At 40.6% G+C, this 22,536-nt stretch overlaps 1 protein-coding gene across 2 annotated transcripts; it reads right to left on the minus strand.

The window, feature by feature from the left end:
* Positions 1 to 5,038: 5,038 nt before the first annotated feature.
* Positions 5,039 to 17,927, minus strand: LOC134495335 (keratin, type I cytoskeletal 14-like). Of its 2 annotated transcripts, none has more exons than XM_063300701.1 (8): positions 17,412 to 17,927; positions 12,020 to 12,102; positions 11,757 to 11,913; positions 8,983 to 9,144; positions 8,763 to 8,888; positions 6,932 to 7,152; positions 6,329 to 6,369; positions 5,039 to 5,136 (listed from the first exon to the last, which is right to left on the minus strand). In XM_063300701.1, the coding sequence occupies exons 1-8, from the start codon at positions 17,925 to 17,927 to the stop codon at positions 5,039 to 5,041; spliced, it is 1,404 nt and encodes a 467-aa protein (XP_063156771.1). The 2 variants fall into 2 exon arrangements, with proteins under 2 accessions (XP_063156771.1, XP_063156772.1); XM_063300702.1 differs by having other exon boundaries at positions 5,135 to 5,136; positions 6,308 to 6,369.
* Between the last annotated feature and the right edge of the window lie 4,609 nt (positions 17,928 to 22,536).

Below are 22,536 nucleotides of genomic sequence, written 5' to 3' on the forward strand. Positions count from 1 at the left end.
TGGATCTGTCCTTTGATTTGAAAGTCTCAAATAGCTTTTGACGCGTACTTACAAATCTATAATCGCCAATAGGCTTTGGGAGAAAATAGAGGTGGGCTGCTGTGTTGCACCTTTGTAAACATCAAACAGAAAATGAAAGAGACCCTAATTTGGAATGATCTCTAAATTTACATGATTCCAGTTCATTCGTTTTATCCATTAACTTTTGTCTGTTCTTCTTGGCCATATAAATAAATAAACAAACAAACAAATAAAATTCTTTGGGTGGCTCTTTTAATCTGTGTTATTATGCTTTTTTGTTGATTTACTTGTATGTTTACCCAACATCACCTTAAGAGCTGTTGTTGTAAAACAAGAGATGGCAGCATGGGGCTCCCAAGCCCACTTTTTTTTTAAAAAAAATATTTTGAACTCCTTCTAATAACACCAGTGAAAGCTGGTACAATTTCTCATGATTCTAACAATTATTTTAGGATTTTGCACCTTACAAAAAGCTTTAAATGTTTTTTTTTAAACTTTACCACCACCACTACTACTACCCCAAAAAAACCACACAAAAAACAGAAAATTGTGGCTCCAGCCCCTTGGGCAGCGCAGCCTCCCCACTAAGGGCTGAAAAGAGAAAGAATACTTCGAAAATATAGCCCTTGACATGAAAAGTTTCCTGACACTCCTACAAAGCAATTAGAGTAGTACAATTAAGTTACACAATTTTACAGTTGAATCTCAACAGCTTCGTCATGAAATCAGTTTGGATGAGAGACGATCTGAAATCATCTGTAAGCTATTCTAATTCTACACTTCCTTGGACTTACCCTGGAATTTCAATCATTACAGAACTAAGCCTCACTGTGTTCCAGTAGCTTATTGACACGTGTCTATAAGTCTGCAGCCTTAGAACTTCTTTAGTGTGAAGAAATGTGGACAATGCCAAGCTGTTACAGAAGAGATATTTGAGTTCTGAGAAAATAGAAAGCCTTAGAAGGAAACTCAGCATTAGAAAGCATTAGAAAGAAACAAGAATAGAGTTGCCAGTGGTTTTTCCATTCACATTCATCAGAAAGATTCAAACAAAAAGACTTACGGTATGGAGCAAAGAAGACAGAAATTGAAGTACAATTGTGCACTGATGATGAACATGTAATTGCTAAAATGTATAAACTTTTGTTGAGATTTGAAACAGAGGAAGAGCAGGTTAAAGAATGTATGATAAAGTGGGCTAGGAATTTCGGTTACAATATACAGATGGATCAATGGGAAAATACGTGGTTAAAAGGGTTGAAATTTACACTGTGTTATGATCTCAAAGATAATTTTTATAAAATAATGTATCATTGGTATATGACGCCAGAGAAATTATCTAGAATGTATAAAGGCACTTCAAATGTATATTGGAAATGTGAACATGAAGGGACATTTTATCATGCTCAGTGGACATGTAAAAAAGCTAAAAAAATTTGGATTCAAATACATACATAGATACAGAGGATTTTAAAGATTAATATTCAATTGAAGCCAGAATTTTTCCTTTTAGGCCTGATGAACAAACAGAAAAAAGCCACGGAAGATTATTTCAATATATGATTTCTGTGGCAAAATTATTATATGCACACAGACAGAAAGATTTGACACTCCCCACTATAGGTAGTTTGGTGAAATTGACAGATCTTGCTGAGATAGATAAACTAACTTCTTTGATTAGAGAAAAGACATTATCTACATTTACTGGTGGCCGGAAACCTCTTATGGACTTTTTGCATAAAAATGAAAAAAATGAACTTGTGATTTATGGCTTTGATGATTAGACAGGATAGATTATAGAATGAAGACAGTCATGATGTAACTTTAGAGAGAGAGATCAAAATATAATTGTACTTATAACTGCTGTGAAGAATATCAGAAGCCACTTTTTGTATCTTTTTTCTTCATCTTTTCTTTTTCTTTAGCTTTTTTCTTTCCTTGCTCTTTTTGCTTTCTCTTTGCTTGCTTGCTTTTTCCTTTCTCTTCCTTACTTTAAATTAGTTTGTATTAAATTTTATTAATTTCTTTTATTTATAAACATTTATATATAAGCTCTTGAGGTTCCAGTGCAATACCCGAATTGCATTAGAGTACATTCCAAGGCTCTTCATGACCCTGTCACCTGGCCTTGCCTCCCTTGAAGGGCTGACTGCAAGAACCACACTAATCATATTAACAGTCCTATCCAGTAGGAAGGCTAATAGTAGTTGCAGACAGCCATAGTTTGAAAAAAAAGTCCTTTGGGTGCTAACTTCCTGTTAAAAGAGTCACGGTGTAGTTTTGCAGAGTGATGTGAATGTTACCCTGCTCCTTCTACAGCCATCCATCCAAAGACTTCATGGAATCAATAGGGAGCAAAGCCACCCATGGACAGGAAAAAAAGATGGGTAGAGCAACTCACAGCTATGACAGCAACTGTGGGGACTTTTCTCATTTCCTCTTTGCACCATTTACAGATAGGTCAGTCTTGGCCCTTTCCTCTAGGAAGTCCCAGTGGGCTGGGAATTATGGGAGTCACAGTGTCGGTTTGACTGGAGGATACCAACTTGAGGAATTACGTTCTAGAGCAGAGTTTCTCAAACTTTGCAACTTTAAGATGTGTGGACTTCCACTCCCAGAATTTCCATTGCTGGCTGGGGATTTCTGTGAACTGAAGCCCACACATATTAAACTTGCAAAGTTTAAGAAACACTGGTCTAAAGGAACAAACAGGAATGTTTGGCTATTGTTCTGCCTGTTGTAGGAGAGAAATAGGGTTGTTGTTGCGAGGAAAATAGGAGGAGGAAGGAGTATCTGGTATGTTCCCCACCTTGAGTTATTAATAAAAAAATAATAAAGGTGGGATATAATTTTTTTTTTAAAAGATGACCTCCACCAACCACAGTTGCGAGCAAGGTAGTTATTCCTGTCATCTCCCAGGGCTCAAAATCCACCAGGGACCGCTGTCTTGTGGTCTCCTCATGAGGAGCAACTGTTTGGAGTGCCTGTGGGCAATCTCCTGTCCTTTCCTTGTCCAGAGAGTTTCCAAAGAGCCGGTTTAGTCACCAGCTTTTTGCTGCAGGCGTGGACTCAGCTTTTCGCAGGGCTGTCTTCAGTCCGCCATTTCTTCCTCCAGAGTCATTCCATATGAGGAAAGAGAATTCGTTTTCTGAATTTTTTAAGGGAGAAGAAAATTCTAGTGAAATGTGCAAGGGGATTAGGTGGCTTTGCCCTTCTTTGGTGATGAGGTAGTCAAGGGTGAGTCTTTCATGGTACTCTCACCTCTTCTGCAGTCTGCAGTCTTTGGACATTTCAGTTACATTCCAAGTGAAGCTATCTTGAAATGACTCTCACTTAGCTTTTTCAGCAGCTGAATTATTACTCTCACTGCCAAGGGGGAGAAACTGATGGAGAAACCCTCCTTCCCCTTGAGAAATGTTGATCACAAATGGTCTTAGCCATTATCTCCAACCACAAGGTTGCTGAGAATTTTCAAAGGCCACTAGAACCCATCTCTATTTATCTTGAATCCTAGCAATAAATGCTGTATGATGTACATTTCAACCAAAGTGCAAATTATCTTGGACCATAGCAATGAGCCACTACCTTTCCACTTTGCTTCCCAGGCACATTAAAAAATGCATTGACGTATTGACAAGCAAAGTCTCCTTCAAAAAAATCCAACATAAAATCTCTTCAATCTGCACATTATATGTTAGAATATATTAGCCTTCCCACTGCTTATATGCATTAATTCATCATTATTTGATATTATATATTGATATTAGCAAACTAAACATCCAGCTCTATGGTCTCTTGGTGCCTGTTCAGTTTTCTTGGGTAAGGCTTATAATTCCTACCTTAAGAGCTGGGATATTTTAAAAGAAAATGCTGTTATCTCCTAAATTAGGCTCTGCCTGAGCTTTCTCTCCCTTTGTGGAGATGCTGAGGCCAGAACTGTCCATTATAATGAATGGTAATTCTCTGAGAATTCAGCTACTACCAGGGCATTGCTGGCCTCAGTATTAAGCCAACTCAGATAATGTAGCCAGAATGTGTATACTAGCTATGATGGAATGTACATGCTTGTTTCAAGCTGGGTAAGTCTAGTATATTATTTTAGTAATATTATGTTTCAATTTGGATGTATCTTTTATGTTATTTTTACATTATTTTTAAGTTGCCCTGGTCTAAGCCCGTAATAAATTAAACAAGTTTCTGCCATTGCACAAAGTCTTTGGGACTAACTCAAGACTTGTACTGTAACTGTTCAGTTCGCAGCAGAGTGTTAACTGGAAGATTACCCCAGCTAAAGCAGCCTTTCCCAAGCTGGTGTCCTTTCATACGTGTGTGCCTACAGCTCTCACAATTCCCAGCACTTATGGGATAGATAGTCCAGCAGATCTGGAAGGCAGCAGGTTGGGAGAGGTTGAACTAAAACTTTCAATTGATGGGTTGCAAAAAAGTGGTTTTAACCGGGGCATTTTAGGCAAAAAAAATTATTATGATTAATATTATGATTCTGGTATGTTGTTGCAATTAAGAACATATAGTTAGTCTATTTCTTTCTGTTTCATTCTCTCACATTCATAAATATTTCCTTGCTGGTTATCCACCCCAGTCATCAAGAGCTTTATCTGTCAGTGTCATGATATGGAACTCAGTGATACTGAGAGACAGCATATAGAAGCAGCTATAGATGCTATAAGTACACATGATTCCTTGTTCCTCTTGGCTTCAAAAGGCTTATATGAGAAAGACAACAGTGCCCTATGAACTTTTCCCCATTTTAAAATCCATTTCAGAGATTCTGCTTTAGTACTTTACTCTGTCAGAAAGAAGATGATCTTTGAAAACTCAAGGAATTTGTTGAAGAAATATCATTTTCTTTTTGAAGTGGAAGAAAATAAAGCTGTATTACAGCTTGTGCATTAAACCAAAGAAAGTTCAAACGATAGATGGGAAAGAACTGAGCAAGAGCCTAGCAATAAGAGGAGCTTCACAAAGAAGGAAAAGCTGATAAGTCCACACTGTGGGCTTAATTCCCAGAGACATGAACTTGTTCACGGGACGAGATCACTTTTCCATCTTTTAACTCCTCAATAATTGTGCGGATCTGATGGGTGGTTGTGGATCCTGCAGGGAGACAGAGGAGGAATCAAAACTTAATTAAAAAAGGAAAAGAGAAGAAGTGGTACAGAATCCACCATCCACTACTCTTTTCTCCAGCACCCAACTAAACGGGATTTTCAGAAAAAAGGTAGCAAAACTAATGTTTCACCCAAGCACTTTCTTTTTCAGACCAACTCTATATGAATGTTTTACCCTTTAGAAAGAAAAGACAATGCTCTGCATTGATTCAGAGCTCCGTGTTGAGAGGAACTGGCTTTTAAAACATCGGATGTTGATTGCAGGAATACTGCTTTGCCTAAAGAGAATGGAGCTGGTTTCTATGGCCTTTATACTGTTATTCAATAACTAGGTAACTGTTGGCTACTTTTTTCATTCCTGGAACTAAGGGTGAGTAGCCCAGCATAATCTATTTGCTCCCTGAGGGTGGGAGGGGGGCTTCATCTATCTATGTGCTTTAAGCAGCAGGCTTCCAGTCTGGCAGTACTTTTCCCAGACTGTTTAGTTAAACAAGGATGATGATGATGATGATGATGGTGATGATGATGGTGATGATGATGGTGATGATGATGGTGATGATGATGATGATAGAGGCAAAGGGGGATGGGCTTGCTAGAGCCGGCCTGTTGGATCCAGTGAGAACAAAACACCGAATTCACTCCCAGCAATGACTGTGGCAGAATTTTTTTATATCTGCAACAGGGATCCATCTTATCAGACTTTTTTCTAATTTTTCTAGTAATTAGCTGGCTGGGGAATTCCGGGAGTTGAAGTTCACATATCTTAAAGTTCATGAGGTTGAGAAACACTGGCTTAGACAGTCAAAGCAGAAGTGGTCACAGCTGAACAAAGCTCCAACATCCTCTCCATGCAACAGAGAATATTTGCCTAAAGATTGGGAAGTGCTAGTTTCCCGGCAGATGGTCTTTTTTTCCCAGACTCAGCCTGCATCAGTGGTAGGCTGGCCCTGAGATAGAGACAATGTTGTAAGGACACATCCTTCACAAATGGCAAGCAACCCAGTTTGAAGCTGGGCCAGGGAGGAGGTATGGATGAGCCTTTGGTTTGGTCCCAACAAATGAATCATCATCTTGTCTATATATTTTGAAGATCTAGAAGCTTCAGGAAAGGAACTTTTAAATTATAATAGATTCAGGCAAGTGACTGATTAAATAACAAAATTCCAATAGATCCTTACCCTCTTTGTTAACTATGGCTGATGAGTACTGGGAAGAATTACTACATGAAAAGAAAAAAGAAAATAAGACCAATTAGAGAAATATAAAAAATAGTAATGCAATAAAACAAATGCAGAAGTGATTGCCAAAGTTGCTAGTCTTTAATAAGAAGGAAACAATGACACTTGAATCAAGTCTGATTTAATTCATAATAATTTTCTTTATAATAAAATTATAGGAGATATTTCAGAGTGCTGGACTACGTTAGTTATAATCATTACATTTTCATTTGTGGCCCAGGACTCTATTAGTAGACTAATAAAGGCATAGGATGGGGAATAAGATCTTGTGTTCTACCACGACCTTTGTCATTAATTGTACTTGATTTACAACCACAGCAACCACAATAGCCCAACTTAGTGTATCAACAATATGCACTAACAAAAGTTTGAAATATTGCAATGGCAACAAAAATAATCTTAAATGATTATTGTCAGTCCCATTCTGGCACTGACAATATCTTTCAGGAACCCTAATATATTTACTCTGGTGGACCTCTGACCTTCATCCTATTTTCCCTATTAGCCATTTTGAATCCAAATGATAGAATCCTTTTGACATACTAAGCTTCCTCTCCCTCCAGCAGATGACGGTAGGTGGCAATCTCCTGTTCCAGGCATGTCTTGGCATCAAGGAGGACCTTGTACTCATGGTTCTGGCACTCCTTATCACATCTCAAGGTGGCCAGCTCCTCTTCCACATTGATGATCAGAGCCTGGATCTGGACAAGCTGAGCACCATAGCGAGATTCTATCTCTGCCAAAGTCCCTTCCAGTGCTGCTTTCTGGGAAAAAGGGAGGAATCAGAGTCAGTGTTAAAAAAGAATATAAACTCCATCTTTTGATGAACAAGCCATAGCAGCCTGGGCAACACAAAACACTAGGTTACATATGGTTTACTGAGCTCAATGGTTGAGTACATATATTGCAGTAAGCCAAAAGCAAACCAACCTCATTATGGGTTAGCAAAATAGTGGTGTAATAGAGAGTCTAAAACTGTATGTAGCCCCTCCACCAAACTATTGGATATGGCTGCCAGAGCCACTAGGTTTTCATCATGATTATAAGAGAATGAGAACATTATTTACATTATCTGTATTTACTTTATCTGTTTTAATTTAACTTTTTTATTAAAATGGCATTTATTTCTGTCCTACCCTCACCCACTTCTTTGTCATAGCCTCATCTCTTCCGGGAGTTTGACTCCCAGCATGTCACTCAAAGGCCAAGTACACCCTCAGCCTAATACAGTTCCTACCGCTAGCTTAGCACAATGTGTCAGCCCAGTATAAGACCCTACCAAGATTTCCTGCTGCATTACCTAAGAGAACGTGAATCATGGAAGGAAAGCTGTCCCCCACTCCCCACTCCAAGCAGTTTGTCTGCCCTTGATAGCTTACCCACAGGGCTTCTCAGGGGACTCTGAAAACCATTTATCTATAGAAACTGAGAAGCTCTTGCATGTATGTTGATGCTATTGTCAAAAACGTATCATTCTTACATGTATAGTAGCCACAAATAAGTGTTAGGCAGAAAAAACTGCCACATTTTTCCCCCACCCATTCTCCTTCAGTTTGATAAGAAAGAATTGGCTTTTAAAGTTTTGTTCAAAAGAGAAGAGAATGTGGATGAAGTTCTCTTGAGAGGAGTTTGACATTCTGGTAGTTATTTAGCTACAAAGTGGCCAAAGAACATGTAAGAATGTCCCAGCTTTCATACCCTGGTCAACTTTCCAGTAGTCTACAGCTGTAGAGGGAATAGGGAATGGCCTTGAAGGAGAGGAAGAAGAGGCAAGGCAATGGTCAGTTAAGTGGGGCTGGAGCCCCTTCCAAGAAACTAATTTGAGGAAACATCTCAGACCAGCCCCTCCTTAGTTCACACAAAGATAAACTGAAGGAGGGGAAAGCACGTTCAGACTTGCAAGATTCTGTTACCGTAGCTGTTACAATGAAAGTAGTCCTGATCTACGTAGCATTGGTTTCTCAGTCTGGTTTACCTTATAAAGCTGACAGCAGCTTCCCTGGATTCCCACACTAAGACTACATCCTTAGGGAAGATGCCATAAAGGAATTTCTCCCTAGGGGCTTGTTTAGATTGGGAAGCCAGGAAGCCAGGAAGGCTTTGGAATAATAGAAAGATGTGTGACAGACAACAGCAACATCAGCTTACAACCCTGAATCACCTTCAGCAATAAAACCAGCTGAATGCAATAGAAAAAAGCAGTTTCATTCACAAGAGAAAAGGCAGCTTTCAGCACGGGAATACAGAGCACCTCTGGGAAGAAAAAAGGGTGTTTCTGTGCTCTCAATTAACCAGAAATATACTGTACATTGCACAACCGTCTTCTTATTTAGGATATAGAGGGGGCAAAACAAAGGCAGTCTGATTCCTATACCGTGCTAAGCTGGGTTTGCAGGTCTATCTCCAAGCCTTGGAAGGTGCGTCGCAGTTCTATGACTTCTGATTTGCCACTCTGCAGTTGCTCTGTATTGATGGCAACTTCTCGATTCAGCTCTTCAGTCTGTTAGGAAAGGGAGACTGAAATGTCATTGTGCATGTATCAAAATAGTCAACATGCTTTCTAGAAAGTATGTTCATCCCAAGGAGGTCCCTACCTTGCTGAAGAACCACTGCTCAGCATCTCTGCGGTTCGTCTCCACCAGGTTCTCATACTGTTCACGCATCTCTGCCAGGATCTTTGTCAGGTCCACACCAGGAGCAGCATCCATTTCCACAGTGATTTCTCCACCCATTTGGCTTCGAAGAAGCCTCATTTCCTGTAAGAGAAATACAGAAGGAAAGTCCTCCTGTTAGTCTGGATAATATCAGTTGGAAACTTTGGTACCTATTCCTAAAATGTAATATTGGTTTATTTTACTTAGCATGGAGTGCCTCCCAAATTTCAATCCAGCATGGTATTTATTTTTTATTTAATTAATTTTTTAATTAATCCAATTTACTTGGCCACCCATCTATCCAAGAAACTCTGGGTGGCAAACACGATAAAAATAAAGAAATCTTTACCTCAATATTAGCTGAACATCCAAGGAAGTGTGTTCCAGAAATAATACATATAGATCAAGTAGGTTATATTCCCAAGAGGAAAATGAAAGAGTATAACAGATAAATGCATTAGAATATATTCATAATGAGGAAAAGAAAGCAGCAGTGATCTTTTTAGATATGGGAAAAGCCTTTCACAACCTGGAATAGCCATTTTTAACTAGCAGTATTAAATAAAATGAATCCTGGAGAAGAATTCCATAGCTGGGTAGAAAGCATTTACCAACAGCAAACAGCAAATCTTACAGCCAATGTAACACTTTCTGCAAACTTTTCCATAAGCAAGGGTACCAGACAAGGACCTCTTTACAAGAGGCCTGCACTCTCTCCATTATTATTTGTGATTGATTTATAAGTATTAGCAGACAAGATTCAAGAAGGACTAACAAATATCAGATATCAAGATTCAAGAAGAGGAACACAAAGTGAAATGCGATGCAGATGATACAGTATTAGCTATCACGCAACCACAAAGTGCAATAAGGGGACCTGCTGGGTGACACTTTTATTGATAATACTGAGAGGATGCCCACTCTGCCAGATGTGGTGGGGTGGGCAGAAACCATTTGGGGAGAGGTGGTCCCACAAGTGACCTAGTCCTATGCCATGTAGGGCTTTAAAGGTGATAACCAGCATCTTGAATTGGGTCTGGAAACCTACTTAGAGCCAGTGCAGCTCACGCAACAGTGCGACACAGGTATACATCCAAAGCTGCATGTGCTGCTGCATTCTGGACCAGCTGAAGCTTCCAAATGCTCTTCAAGGGCAACTCCATGTAGAGCACAGTGCAATAGTCCAATCAGGAGGTAACTAGACGAGTGACCATGTACAGTGCTTCCTGATCTAGGAATGGGTACAACTGGTGCACAAGATATATTTGGGCGAAAGCATTCCTATAGTAAGAGTGAAACTTGAAATCCCTTTCATAGTTTATCTTCTTTGCATACATTTTTTTTTAAGTTAGGAATCCTCTATTACAGGACTCCTGGATTTGAAACATTTTCATTGGCTCAGGTTAGAAGAAGGCGAGGCCAATACCCATCCAATATGGTCCTCTCTTCTTCAGTCAGATGCTTCTGAGAAACTCATGAAGAGAACCCAATCTCAGTAGCTCCCTCCTGCTCATGTTCCCCAGGAACTGATATGTGGAGGCCCAAAAGCTTGGTTCACCTCACAAATCTTAATCCAGTCATTCCCAGGCATTTTGTGTGAATGAGGCCATCACATGAAGACATGGCTTAACTGTTTGGGCATAGCTAGTGATATGAACACAAGATATGGCTTTTGTTTACTTAGAATGTAACATGATATAGGGCCCTAGCCCTAGTCTCTGATGTGAGATATGAGATATAGTATTTGGCAATTATAACCAGTAGCCAATAACCTTGTGCTTCATAAATTTGTCTGAGCTCTTTTTAAAGCAGCTTCAGTTAATGGCCATCAAGGATGGACATGTTAGACATGCACAACAGCTTGCAATTTAGAAAAATTGGACAGAAGATGTATATTCCCTCTCTCAAAAAAGTAGAACCTGGGGTCATCTTATGAAGCTGGGTGGTAGGATATTCAGGACAGACTGAAGGAAATACTTCTTCCTATAGCATACAGTTGAACTATGTATCCACTGAATTCATAGTGGGGCTGCATATTTAAATTAAGGGTCAATATGCAATTCACCATGCAGGTTCAATACTTGATAACTTGCTTGTGAATGAGGTGATACAGATAAAATAGAATGAAGCACAGTGCACTTCAGTGGCATTAGAAGATGACCTGGGGTCATCTTATGAAGCTGGGTGGTAGGATATTCAGGACAGACTGAAGGAAATACTTCTTCCTATAGCATACAGTTGAACTATGTATCCACTGAATTCATAGTGGGGCTGCATATTTAAATTAAGGGTCAATATGCAATTCACCATGCAGGTTCAATACTTGATAACTTGCTTGTGAATGAGGTGATACAGATAAAATAGAATGAAGCACAGTGCACTTCAGTGGCATTAGAAGATACACTTGGGTTGCTGAAATCAAGTAAACAAGAGTAAAGCCCAGGCAAATCAAGTGTAGTATGTGCATGTGTGAATCAGGCCTAAGTCTGTGGTTTTGTAAATAAGATCACAAATCCAAAGACTTGCATGCACTCAACTGTTAAACAGTTGTGGCCCAAACTTCTCATTGGGGCACTATCTGCTGTATGTTCTATTTGTGAAATCTTTGCAATGGGTCCAAATACTTAGTTGGATTACCATAAACTAGTTGCAACTCACACTCTCCATTTTAACAATGTGTGTGCTATGTGATGGTGGCAGTGGAATATCCTTACCTCTTCATGGTTCCTCTTCAAGTGAAGCAACTCCTCAGTGAGAAGTTCAAGATCCTTTTCTAGGTGAATTCTGGTTGAGGTTAGGTCATCTAGAACACTGCGCAAGCCATTGATGTCAGATTCAACACTCATGCGCAATGCCTGTTCTGTCTCAAGCCTATAATCAGAAGGGATAAGTAAAAGAAAAAGATGGAAAAGACAGTATTTTGTCACACTGTTCCCATCATGATGATGGCCTTGATGGCAACCCACCAAAGACTTACTTGATTTTGAAATCATCAGCAGTCAACTTTGCATTATCAATCTGTAAGAGGATACCAGCATTCTCAATTGTGGCAGAAACAATCTGAAAGGACCATAGAAATGACTGATTGGAATAAAAATATTTTTCTCCCAAACAACTTTTCTGCAGGGATACCTTCACATTTGAAATATCTGTGCATGAATAGTACCTGTCCCTCACCATAGAGCAGCTGCAATCCATCTCAGCAATTTGGAGTGCTGAGTAGAATGAAGTTTCTACTGTGGCTATACCCATCCAAAATCAACTTGATAGGCTTGGTGTAAGTCTTATCAGCAAGCTAAGCTATTAACTTTGGTTCACCTGCTACTTCAGAGGAAACCCTGTGAAAGCAACTGTTTTACAACATTTCTTCTGGAGCTGCAAGGTTGATGCCACCCCATTTGTGAAAACTCCTCCTTTGTTCCACCTCCCTGGTCCTCAGAGTTGACCTTCCCTTTAGAAGACAAGACACTGTGATGCCCTAGAGCTGAATAAACAGAGCTGAATGTAAATAAATATTTAGCACTTGTCCAATATGATACTTCAGCAAAGGATCATTACCTTGTCGTGGTGCTGGAGCTTGAGCACCTCAATGATGCCATGAGCTAAACCGTGAAGGGCCACCCAAGTCGGGAAGGTCATGACAGAGAGGTCAGACTAAATGCGATCCCTCGGGAAGGTAATGGCAACCCAAACCAGTATTCTTGCCGTGAAAACTAAATGGATCAGTACAACCAGAGATATGTCAGTATACCATCGGAAGATGAGACCCCCAGGTCAGAAGATGGTCAAAATGCTACTGGGGAGGAACAGAGGATGAGGTCAACTAGCCCCAGACGTGATGATGCAGCTAGCTCAAAGCCGAAAGGATGGCTAGCAGCCGACGGTGCTGGTGGTGAACGGCGAATCCAACGTTCTAAGGATCAACACACCATTGGAACCTGGAATGTAAGATCTATGAGCCAGGGCAAATTGGATGTGGTTATTGGTGAGATGTCAAGATTAAAGATAGACATTTTGGGCGTCAGTGAACTGAAATGGACTGGAATGGGCCACTTCACATCAAATGTCCACCAGATCTACTACTGTGGACAAGAGGACCACAGAAGAAATGGAATAGCCTTCATAATTAATAGTAAAGTGGCTAAAGAAGTGCTTGGATACAATCCAAAAAATGATAGAATGATCTCAATTCGAATTCAGGGCAAGCCATCTAACATCACAGTGATCCAAGTATATGCCCCAACCACAGATGCTGAAGAAGCTGAAGTAGAGCAGTTCTGTGAGGATCTGCAGCACCTACTGGAAAACATGCCTAAAAGAGATGTTATTTTCATCACAGGAGACTGGAATGCTAAGGTGGGCACTCAAATGACACCGGGAATTACAGGTAAGCATGGCCTGGGAGAACAAAACGAAGCAGGACATAGGCTGATAGAATTTTGCCAAGACAACTCACTCTGCATAACAAACACTCTCTTCCAACAACCTAAGAGACGGCTTTATACATGGACTTCACCAGATGGACAACACCAAAATCAGATTGACTACATCCTTTGCAGCCAAAGGTGGCGGACATCTATACAGTGGGTAAAAACAAGACCTGGAGCTGACTGTAGTTCCGATCACAAACTTCTTCTTGCACAATTTAGGATCAGACTAAAGAGATTAGGGAAGACCCACAGATCAGCTAGATATGAGCTCACTAATATTCCTAAGGAATATGCAGTGGAGGTGAAGAATAGATTTAAGGGACTGGACTTAGTAGATAGGGTCCCAGAAGGACTATGGACAGAAGTTCGCAACATTGTTCAGGAGGCAGCGACAAAATACATCCCAAAGAAAGAGAAAACCAAGAAGGCAAAATGGCTGTCTGCTGAGACACTAGAAGTAGCCCAAGAAAGAAGGAAAGCAAAAGGCAACAGTGATAGGGGGAGACATGCCCAATTAAATGCAAAATTCCAGAGGTTAGCCAGAAGAGATAAGGAATTATTTTTAAACAAGCAATGCGCGGAAGTGGAAGAAGACAATAGAATAGGAAGGACAAGAGACCTCTTCCAGAAAATTAGAAACATTGGAGGTAAATTCCAGGCAAAAATGGGCATGATCAAAAACGAAGATGGCAAGGACCTAACAGAAGAAGAAGAGATCAAGAAAAGGTGGCAGGAATATACAGAAGACCTGTATAGGAAGGATAACAGTATCGGGGATAGCTTTGACGGTGTGGTCAGTGAGCTAGAGCCAGACATCCGGAGGAGTGAGGTTGAATGGGCCTTAAGAAGCATTGCTAATAACAAAGCAGCAGGAGATGGTGGTATCCCAGCTGAACTGTTCAAAATCTTGCAAGATGATGCTGTCAAGGTAATGCATGCCATATGCCAGCAAATTTGGAAAACAAAAGAATGGCCATCAGACTGGAAAAAATCAACTTATATCCCCATACCAAAAAAGGGAAACACTAAAGAATGTTCAAACTATTGAACAGTGGCACTCATTTCACATGCCAGTAAGGTAATGCTCAAGATCTTGCAAGGTAGACTTCAGCAATTCATGGAGCGAGAATTGCCAGATGTACAAGCTGGGTTTAGAAAAGGCAGAGGAACTAGAGACCAAATTGCCAATATCCGCTGGATAATGGAAAAAGCCAGGGAGTTTCAGAAAAACATCTATTTCTGTTTTATTGACTATTCTAAAGCCTTTGACTGTGTGGACCATAACAAATTGTGGCAAGTTCTTAGCAGTATGGGGATACCAAGTCATCTTGTATGCCTCCTGAGGAATCTGTATAACAACCAAGTAGCAACGGTAAGAACAGACCAGGGAACAATGGACTGGTTTAAGATTGGGAAAGGAGTACGGCAGGGCTGTTATACTCTCACCCTACCTATTCAACTTGTACGCAGAACACATCATGCGACATGCTGGGCTTGAGGAATCCAAGGCTGGAGTTAAAATCGCTGGAGGAAACATTAACAATCTCAGATATGCAGATGATACCACTTTGATGGCTGAAAGCAAAGAGGAACTGAGGAGCCTTATGATGAAGGTGAAAGAAGAAAGTGCAAAAGCTGGCTTGCAGCTAAACCTCAAAAAAACCAAGATTATGGCAACCAGCTTGATTGATAATTGGCAAATAGAGGGAGAAAACGTAGAAGCAGTGAAAGACTTCGTATTTCTAGGTGCGAAGATTACTGCAGATGCTGACTGCAGTCAGGAAATCAGAGGACGCTTAATCTTTGGGAGAAGAGCAATGACAAATCTTGATAAAATAGTTAAGAGCAGAAACATCACACTGACAACAAAGGTCCACATAGTTAAAGCAATGGTATTCCCAGTGGTAACATATGGCTGCGAGAGCTGGACCATAAGGATGGCTGAGAGAAGGAAGATAGATGCTTTTGAACTGTGGTGCTGGAGGAAAATTCTCAGAGTGCCTTGGATTGCAAGAAGATCAAACCAGTCCATCCTCCAGGAAATAAAGCCAGACTGCTCACTTGAGGGAACGATATTAAAAGCAAACCTGAAATACTTTGGCCACATAATGAGAAGACAGGACACCCTGGAGAAGATGCTGATGCTAGGGAGAGTGGAAGGCAAAAGGAAGAGGGGCCGACCAAGGGCAAGATGGATGGATGATATTCTAGAGGTGTCGGACTCGTCCCTGGGGGAGCTGGGGGTGTTGACAACTGACAGGAAGATCTGGCATGGGCTGGTCCATGGAGTCATGAAGAGTCGGAAGCGACTGAACGAATAAACAACAAACCAATATGATAATATTTTTAAAGGAACCCTATAGATGGTTAATCTACAGAAACTAATAAGATGTCCTACCCAAATGCAGGATGCTTTTAGATTTCTCCACTAGCATAAAGCTGAATATCCAAGAGAAGGGTATGCAATAGCAGGAGAGAAGAAGCACTTGCCCATTTTTTGTCTGCACCAAACTTCATTCTCCCCCCAAACCAGCATTTTCCCCCACAAGGCCACTGAACATTTTGCCAGGGTATCTCCAAGAAATGTGGCCAGAGGGTTGTTCCTATGCTCACTGTGAAAGTGCCCCACAGATTTTCTAGCTGAGTAACAAAGCATCTTACAAGCTTTCAAGTTTTAAAATTTCATGGATCATGCTAAGCAAAGTTGGTTTTCCATATGAGCAGATAGTGTCAGGGCATAAGTAACTCTCATTTAGTTGCCCGTACTACAGTCTATAGTAGATAATCAAGAGCTACACTCCCAAACTAAGACTTATTCACTGTGAGATACCTACATTTACCTATAAATATGCTTGGTCTCATATTTATCCCTCCCTTGATGCCTTATCCACCTTCTTTTTTCTCTTCACTCCATCTGTCCCACATTTAGTTGGACTTTAGACAGAAATCTTTTTTTTAACCTTCCTCTATAGTGAACAAGGATTATTTATTATGCTTTTCTAGGATTGAAATGATAAAACTTTTCAGGATTTTGGAAAATTTCTAGGATTAAAATGATAAAGCAAAGGCTGAAATGATAAAACTTAACTACTGAATTGGCATATTGCGTAGGAATGAGGGAGAAAACTGTTCAATTTATGTTTCAGTGATATACACACAAACCAAATGTACATGCAACCCAAAATGCACTTCTTTGTGAAAATATGCATATTTCTGGACTTTACAGGATAGTTTGCAGGTCCCAAAACTGTTCAGAAAGATGGGTATATATCCAGAAAAAGCAGGCACAAAAATACTTATATAAGAAGTAGTGTGAACAATATTGCATTACATCAGAGAAAATTTATTGGAAATACATGCATGTTATGAAGGAGAAAATAAACACAAAAGTGTATACAAATATTTTTGCATATTTTAAATACAGTAAATCATCTGAGTTGATTGGAAGCAAACTGAATCAATAATTATGGCAGGATAAGTGAAGACAGTTTTGCATTGCACAGATCTACAGAGACCAGAATAACACAACAGCAGGATGATTAGGCCATATCATTTCTACACAAAGACAACCTTTGTCCAAAAATATTGACTTATTCATAACACCAGGTTGATGATATTACATTAGGAAGACTAGCCACTTAACATCTACAGTAGAAAGGAATGCTTTGTCCTGATCGAATCCAGATTGAAAGGAATAAAAATGGGGATTAACAAGAAAAGCATTGGCCCTCTTCCTTCATGTGCCAATTAATTTCTGATCTCTTAAGACCAACTTGAAAAACAGGAACACATCAAGGAAGTCACTTTTGGTTTTTACCTGTTATCTTTAAAAAATTTCTACTCTGCCCATTGCTGTCGCTAACAATTGCCTGTGTGGGCTTTCTACAGAGGACTGGCATGTTTTTCTTTCTGGATCCCCTTGAAATTTCCTTGCCATACCTTGCTCCTCAGGTCCTCAATAGTCCTGAAATGGAGGCTGTAGTCGTGGTCAGGACCAGGTCCCTGCTTCTGGTACCACTCCTTGATCTTGACCTCCAGGCTGGCATTGGCTTCCTCCAATGCCCGCACCTTGTCCAGGTAGGTAGCCAGGCGGTCATTGAGGTTCTGCATGGTTTCCTTCTCACCCCCAACCAAAAAGGTATCACTTCCACTTCTACCCACAAAGCCACCAGTAAATCCCCCTCCAAAACTTCCACTAAAGCCCCCACCAAGGCCTCCCCCCAGGCCACCAGCAAAGCTGCTGCAGTAGCTGCTGCCCCCATAGCCTCCACCAAGGGTGTTTCCGAGCCCAGGGACACAGCGAGCAGTGGTGACAGAAATACCACTAGCTCCACCATGACTGCTTGGGGCTCGGCAACCTCTACCAAGATGGACCAGGTTTTCCCCACTGAAACCTGCAGGTCCCTTCATAGAGGAGGAGGAAGTGGTGGTATAGTGCCTGATGATGGTAGACATCTTGCCAAGGAATGGAGCCACCTCTCAATACTGCTCTGCTAAGTTCTAAAAAGACTGAAAAACTCAGAGCTCACTCTCGTTCTGGGCTGCTTTTATTCCCAATGTGCGGGCGTTATGTCAAAAGCCTTTTCTTTCTCTTGCATTCCCCAGAGCTTTCATCACCTCAGACATGAAAGCCAGCTTCTACAATCATTATTCTTTTTTCTCAGTGGCCTATTCAGGCATTTGTCTCTTTCCTGCAGAAACACCTTGTCCTAAAAAAGGTGGTTTTGTATTTCCCTTTCGGTTCCCAAGTGAACACTCAAGTATGCATCAGAAACAGGACCAGCACTGTTCTTGGGTGCAGTTGAACGAGATGGAAATGCGCCCAGGGGAAGAGAGTAAAAATGCCAGGTCTCACAAAGGGGAAACCAACACATCAGAAAGGAGAGTCTATAGAAAGCCCTTGGGCCCTTTGCTGTTGCTGTACAAAATCTGAAATGTTGAGTTCTGAAGGCTGCTTTATAGATTGCAGACTTTACAGATGGCTCCTGTACATGTCCATTCATCAACAAAGTCATATATGTAAGTTGTGCAATTGCCAATTGATAGTGAGTTTTCACAAAGATGGAAAGAACCACAAATTCCTACAGTGGAGGAATGGATGATTAAACTGATGGAACTGGTCCAAACGGCCAAGTTTACAATGTTGATAAGAGAAAACACCGTGTCTGGATTTGTTTCTGTTTGGCAACCACTTTTAGACTACTTGCTTGTGTCAGAAAAAAATGAAGTTTTGATTTTGGGTTTTAATGATTAAATGGTTTGATTTGATAGAAATAATGTTACTAAGGTTCAACTTATGGCAAGAGATTATATTTGTAAATGAATTTATATCTGTATCGGAGAAGGTCAGAAGTCACTTTCTGTTTCTGTTTTCTCTCTATTTTGCACTTTTATAGTTTTTCTTTTTTCTTTAGTCCTGTACTCTAACTTTTCTATATTCTATATTCTGTATTTTAACTATACTCTGAAAAGTAATGAAGTTCTTTTTAAAAAAAGGTGAGGACAGGAGGCTTCTACGGATCACAGCCTATATGTCGGAAGGGGGAATGGTTCTGTATAAATGGGTTGTTGGTTTCCAGTACTAAATTCTTACAATACAGGAAAGTAATAGGATTCAGGTGTGCCTGAACAGGTTGCGTGCTTCTTACCAATGAGTAACTACAGAATATATTTGGATATTCTGATAACCAGAGCACATTCCAGAATCTGATCTCCAGTTTTGCTGAAGGGGAGGTAAACTATTTCCTACTTGGCCCAAACTTTTCAGGATGTCTATAAATTCATCCATATTTAGAACAGCTGGACAGGGACATAATTCTTGTACTGGGAGTTGGACCAGATAATTTGCAAGGTGTCTCCTAATTTTTACATTCTATCATTCCATGAAGTAGCTGTTTCCAAATTTACTTTTAACAATAGGGAAAGTGTAAGGAACTGATAGGAAAGACTGCAAACAATTGGATGTTTAAAATCCCTTTCCGTGCGTAACATTTCAGATTTGAACACTCTCTACCCCTCATTAACTGAGAGACCCTGTGACCATCCAGATGTGTGGAATATTGCTGACTGTTGGCTATGCCAGATAGAACTGGTGGGAGTGCAGTTCTGCATATTTGGAGAGCCCAGGCTCCCCATCCTTGACTTAAAGCAGGGTTTCTCAACCTCAGCAATTTTTAAGATGTGTGAACTTCAACTCCCAGAATTCCCCAGCCAGCATGGTGGCTGGGGAATTCTGGGAGTTGAAGTTCACACACATTAAAAGTTGCTGAGGTTGAGAAACCCTGTTCTATAGAATAGAAGGTAGACTACAGAGTGGAAACACAACCCCCTCAGGCCTTGTGACATCTGTGATAGTCTTAGAACTGTGTTGATCTGTGAGATCCCATAGTGGTAATTGTGAGATCTTTTTTTTTTTAAGAAAAATGTAATTAAAAAGGCGGGGGGAGCACTTGCAACTTTTCATAACATTAGACAACAGGGATCATGTCCTGAAGAGATTGTCAGTCCCGGTAGCCTGATCCTTAATTCATAAAAGAAGTGAATGATGTAAATGGCTCTTGCATTAATGCTTGCAGGTGGAAAGTTGTACCTTTACATTCAAATTATTTCCTGAAAGAAAGGTGTTACAGAGAAGAACCTATGTCTGTGAAAACTGTGCCTGATATGATCAAATGTGAAGGGAGTGGGTGGGTGGGTGGGTGGGTGGGTGGAAAATGCAAAGCAGAGTTGGTTGCTAAAGCTCATGACAGCTGTGCCAAGGGATATTCATCATTACCACACTGAGCTTCTATCTCATCCAGGTGAATCACAGTTAAAAGGTGAGCCATGATGGTCTCATTTACCTCTTTCTGAATTCTGAAGACTTCCTTAGCAATAGCAGCATCTCAACTTTGTGGTGTTCCAATGCAATGTGCAACTCAACTTTCACTGGAGAAAATGTCATCCCTAATTCTGAGTCTTGTCCTCCTAATTGCTCCCAAGAATATTTGAGGACTGGATGGGAATGAGAGGATGAAATCTGACCAAAAATGTTACAAATTTCTTTTAGTAAGAAGTGCAGCAATCCACCAAAGCAGAATCTGCTGCCACATGGAATGCAATAACCTGATTCTGGCATAATTGATTCTGAAGTACCAGGTCCTAGTACCAAAGGCAAGACATCATGCCCACGGCTCCTGCAGTCTCTGGCCCTGATCTGGAGTCTTGACTGAAAGCGTTACTAGTATCATGTCAAATGCACGAAGGCAGAGTGATGAAGAAGCACAGAACTGCCTGATGAGGCACCTTCAGTGGGGCCATCTTCTCTGGAGATGCTAGCTTCTAAATAATCTGACTCCTGCAATCAGAGCTGACCAATGCCAGCTAAGCTGAGAACTTACAACGTTCAAAAATCTACCTGAGAACAGACAGGTGTCAGAACAACATTGGTGACAGCTTAACCACATTTAGTACTTTCATGTCTTGACCAGGGGTGGCCAGCCCATATGAGTGAACCCAGCCATTGCCTAGGCCAGTGTTTCTCAACATTGGCAGCTTGAAGATATGTGGACTTCAACTCCCAGAATTCCTCAGCCAACCTTGCTGGCTGGGGAATTCTGGGAGTTGAAATCCACACATCTTCAAGTTGCCAAGGTTGAGAAACACTGGCCTAGGGAAATGCTAAGTAGGGTGCCAAAGCCTGAAAGGAAAAAATGAATTAAAAATGCATATTTGGGGAAAGCAATAATTGCATGTTTTTACCTAGCGTGCCAGTTATTGGCAGCTGGTTTAGGGCTGCCACTGGGCTTGACTATATTTGCCATCCTGGCAAGCTCAGTACTTCCTCTGAAACAGATAATATTTTCAGTTCTGTCCACAGAGCTTCAGCTGCCAGAAAGAAATTTAACCCATCTGAAATTTGTCCTGGAATCTTTCCTGTTGATTTTAACAGTGAATTCCTCTGCTCACTGACTATTAGTGACTTCGTAAAGTTTTGTCAGCCAGAACACCTGCAGCTACTTTGGTCTACAGAAAGTGTGGGAAATCTGCAGCCTACCGTTTCCCATGCATGTTGCCCCCAAAGCACTCTCAGTTCACACTGAAACCACACATTTCCAGATGCAGTATCTTCCTCATTTGGCTTGCAAAGGACAGGGCTCAATAGGCATGCTAAGTCCCTGGAGAATTTAACATACTCATTTTGCCCCTAAAATCCCCTAACCCCCAGTGTATTGGAAAATTCACCTTCCCTTTCTCACCTCAGAAGCCAAAGACAATTAAAAACCCCAAGCGCCATTCCTGATAGCAACAAGATGCCACATAATGGCTAGATTTACATACTGTGCTACTTTATGACTTGCTTAACCATCTTTTTTTTTTTAATAAATCTCAGTGGCTGGGTTCACTGTACAAAGCAATAAACTACAAATGGGCCACATACAGTAACCTAAGACATCCTCCCCCAACCAGATGTGTGATTTCAACTCCCAGAATTCCCCAGCCAATATGCCCATTGTTGAGAATTCAAGGAATTGAAGTCCACACATCTGGAGAATGCCCATGTTGGCTTAATTAGGTTGGGCAGTGTGTGTGTGTGTGTCCTGAATGATGCAGTTTCCTTCCATTTGAGACAGGAAACATAAAAACTGTAGTGTGATTCCTAAAATAGCCTTAACTTATCTTTAAAACTCAAACCGCACAAACTACAATATGTCTGAGTGTAAAACCGGGATGTTACGTCTAGCAGTGGTGGTTGCTACTCATGGTAAAAGACTGATGGCATTTCAGTTCTTCAGGAATTGGCAACCTTTGGGTGGGTACATGAGTTTGTACTGCACTTTTTATTTATTTATTTATTATTCACATTTTGTTACTGCCCATCTCCCCCAAAAGCAGCACTTTTGGAGAGAGGCCAAGGAACACACTGACTGAGGCAATAATCTTCAGTTTTCCTAGATTTTGGGAGGGATTTTTGGATATGCAGTGTTTTAACCAAAATTATTTTAGAACTTATACAGATTTTTTTTCCTGCCTTAAAATGGTACAAAATAGTGCTAATGATTTTTAGCAAAAGTAGCCAGAGCGG

Source organism: Candoia aspera, chromosome 4 (assembly GCF_035149785.1).
Source record: "Candoia aspera isolate rCanAsp1 chromosome 4, rCanAsp1.hap2, whole genome shotgun sequence".
In the NCBI taxonomy this organism is placed as follows: Eukaryota; Metazoa; Chordata; class Lepidosauria; order Squamata; family Boidae; genus Candoia; species Candoia aspera.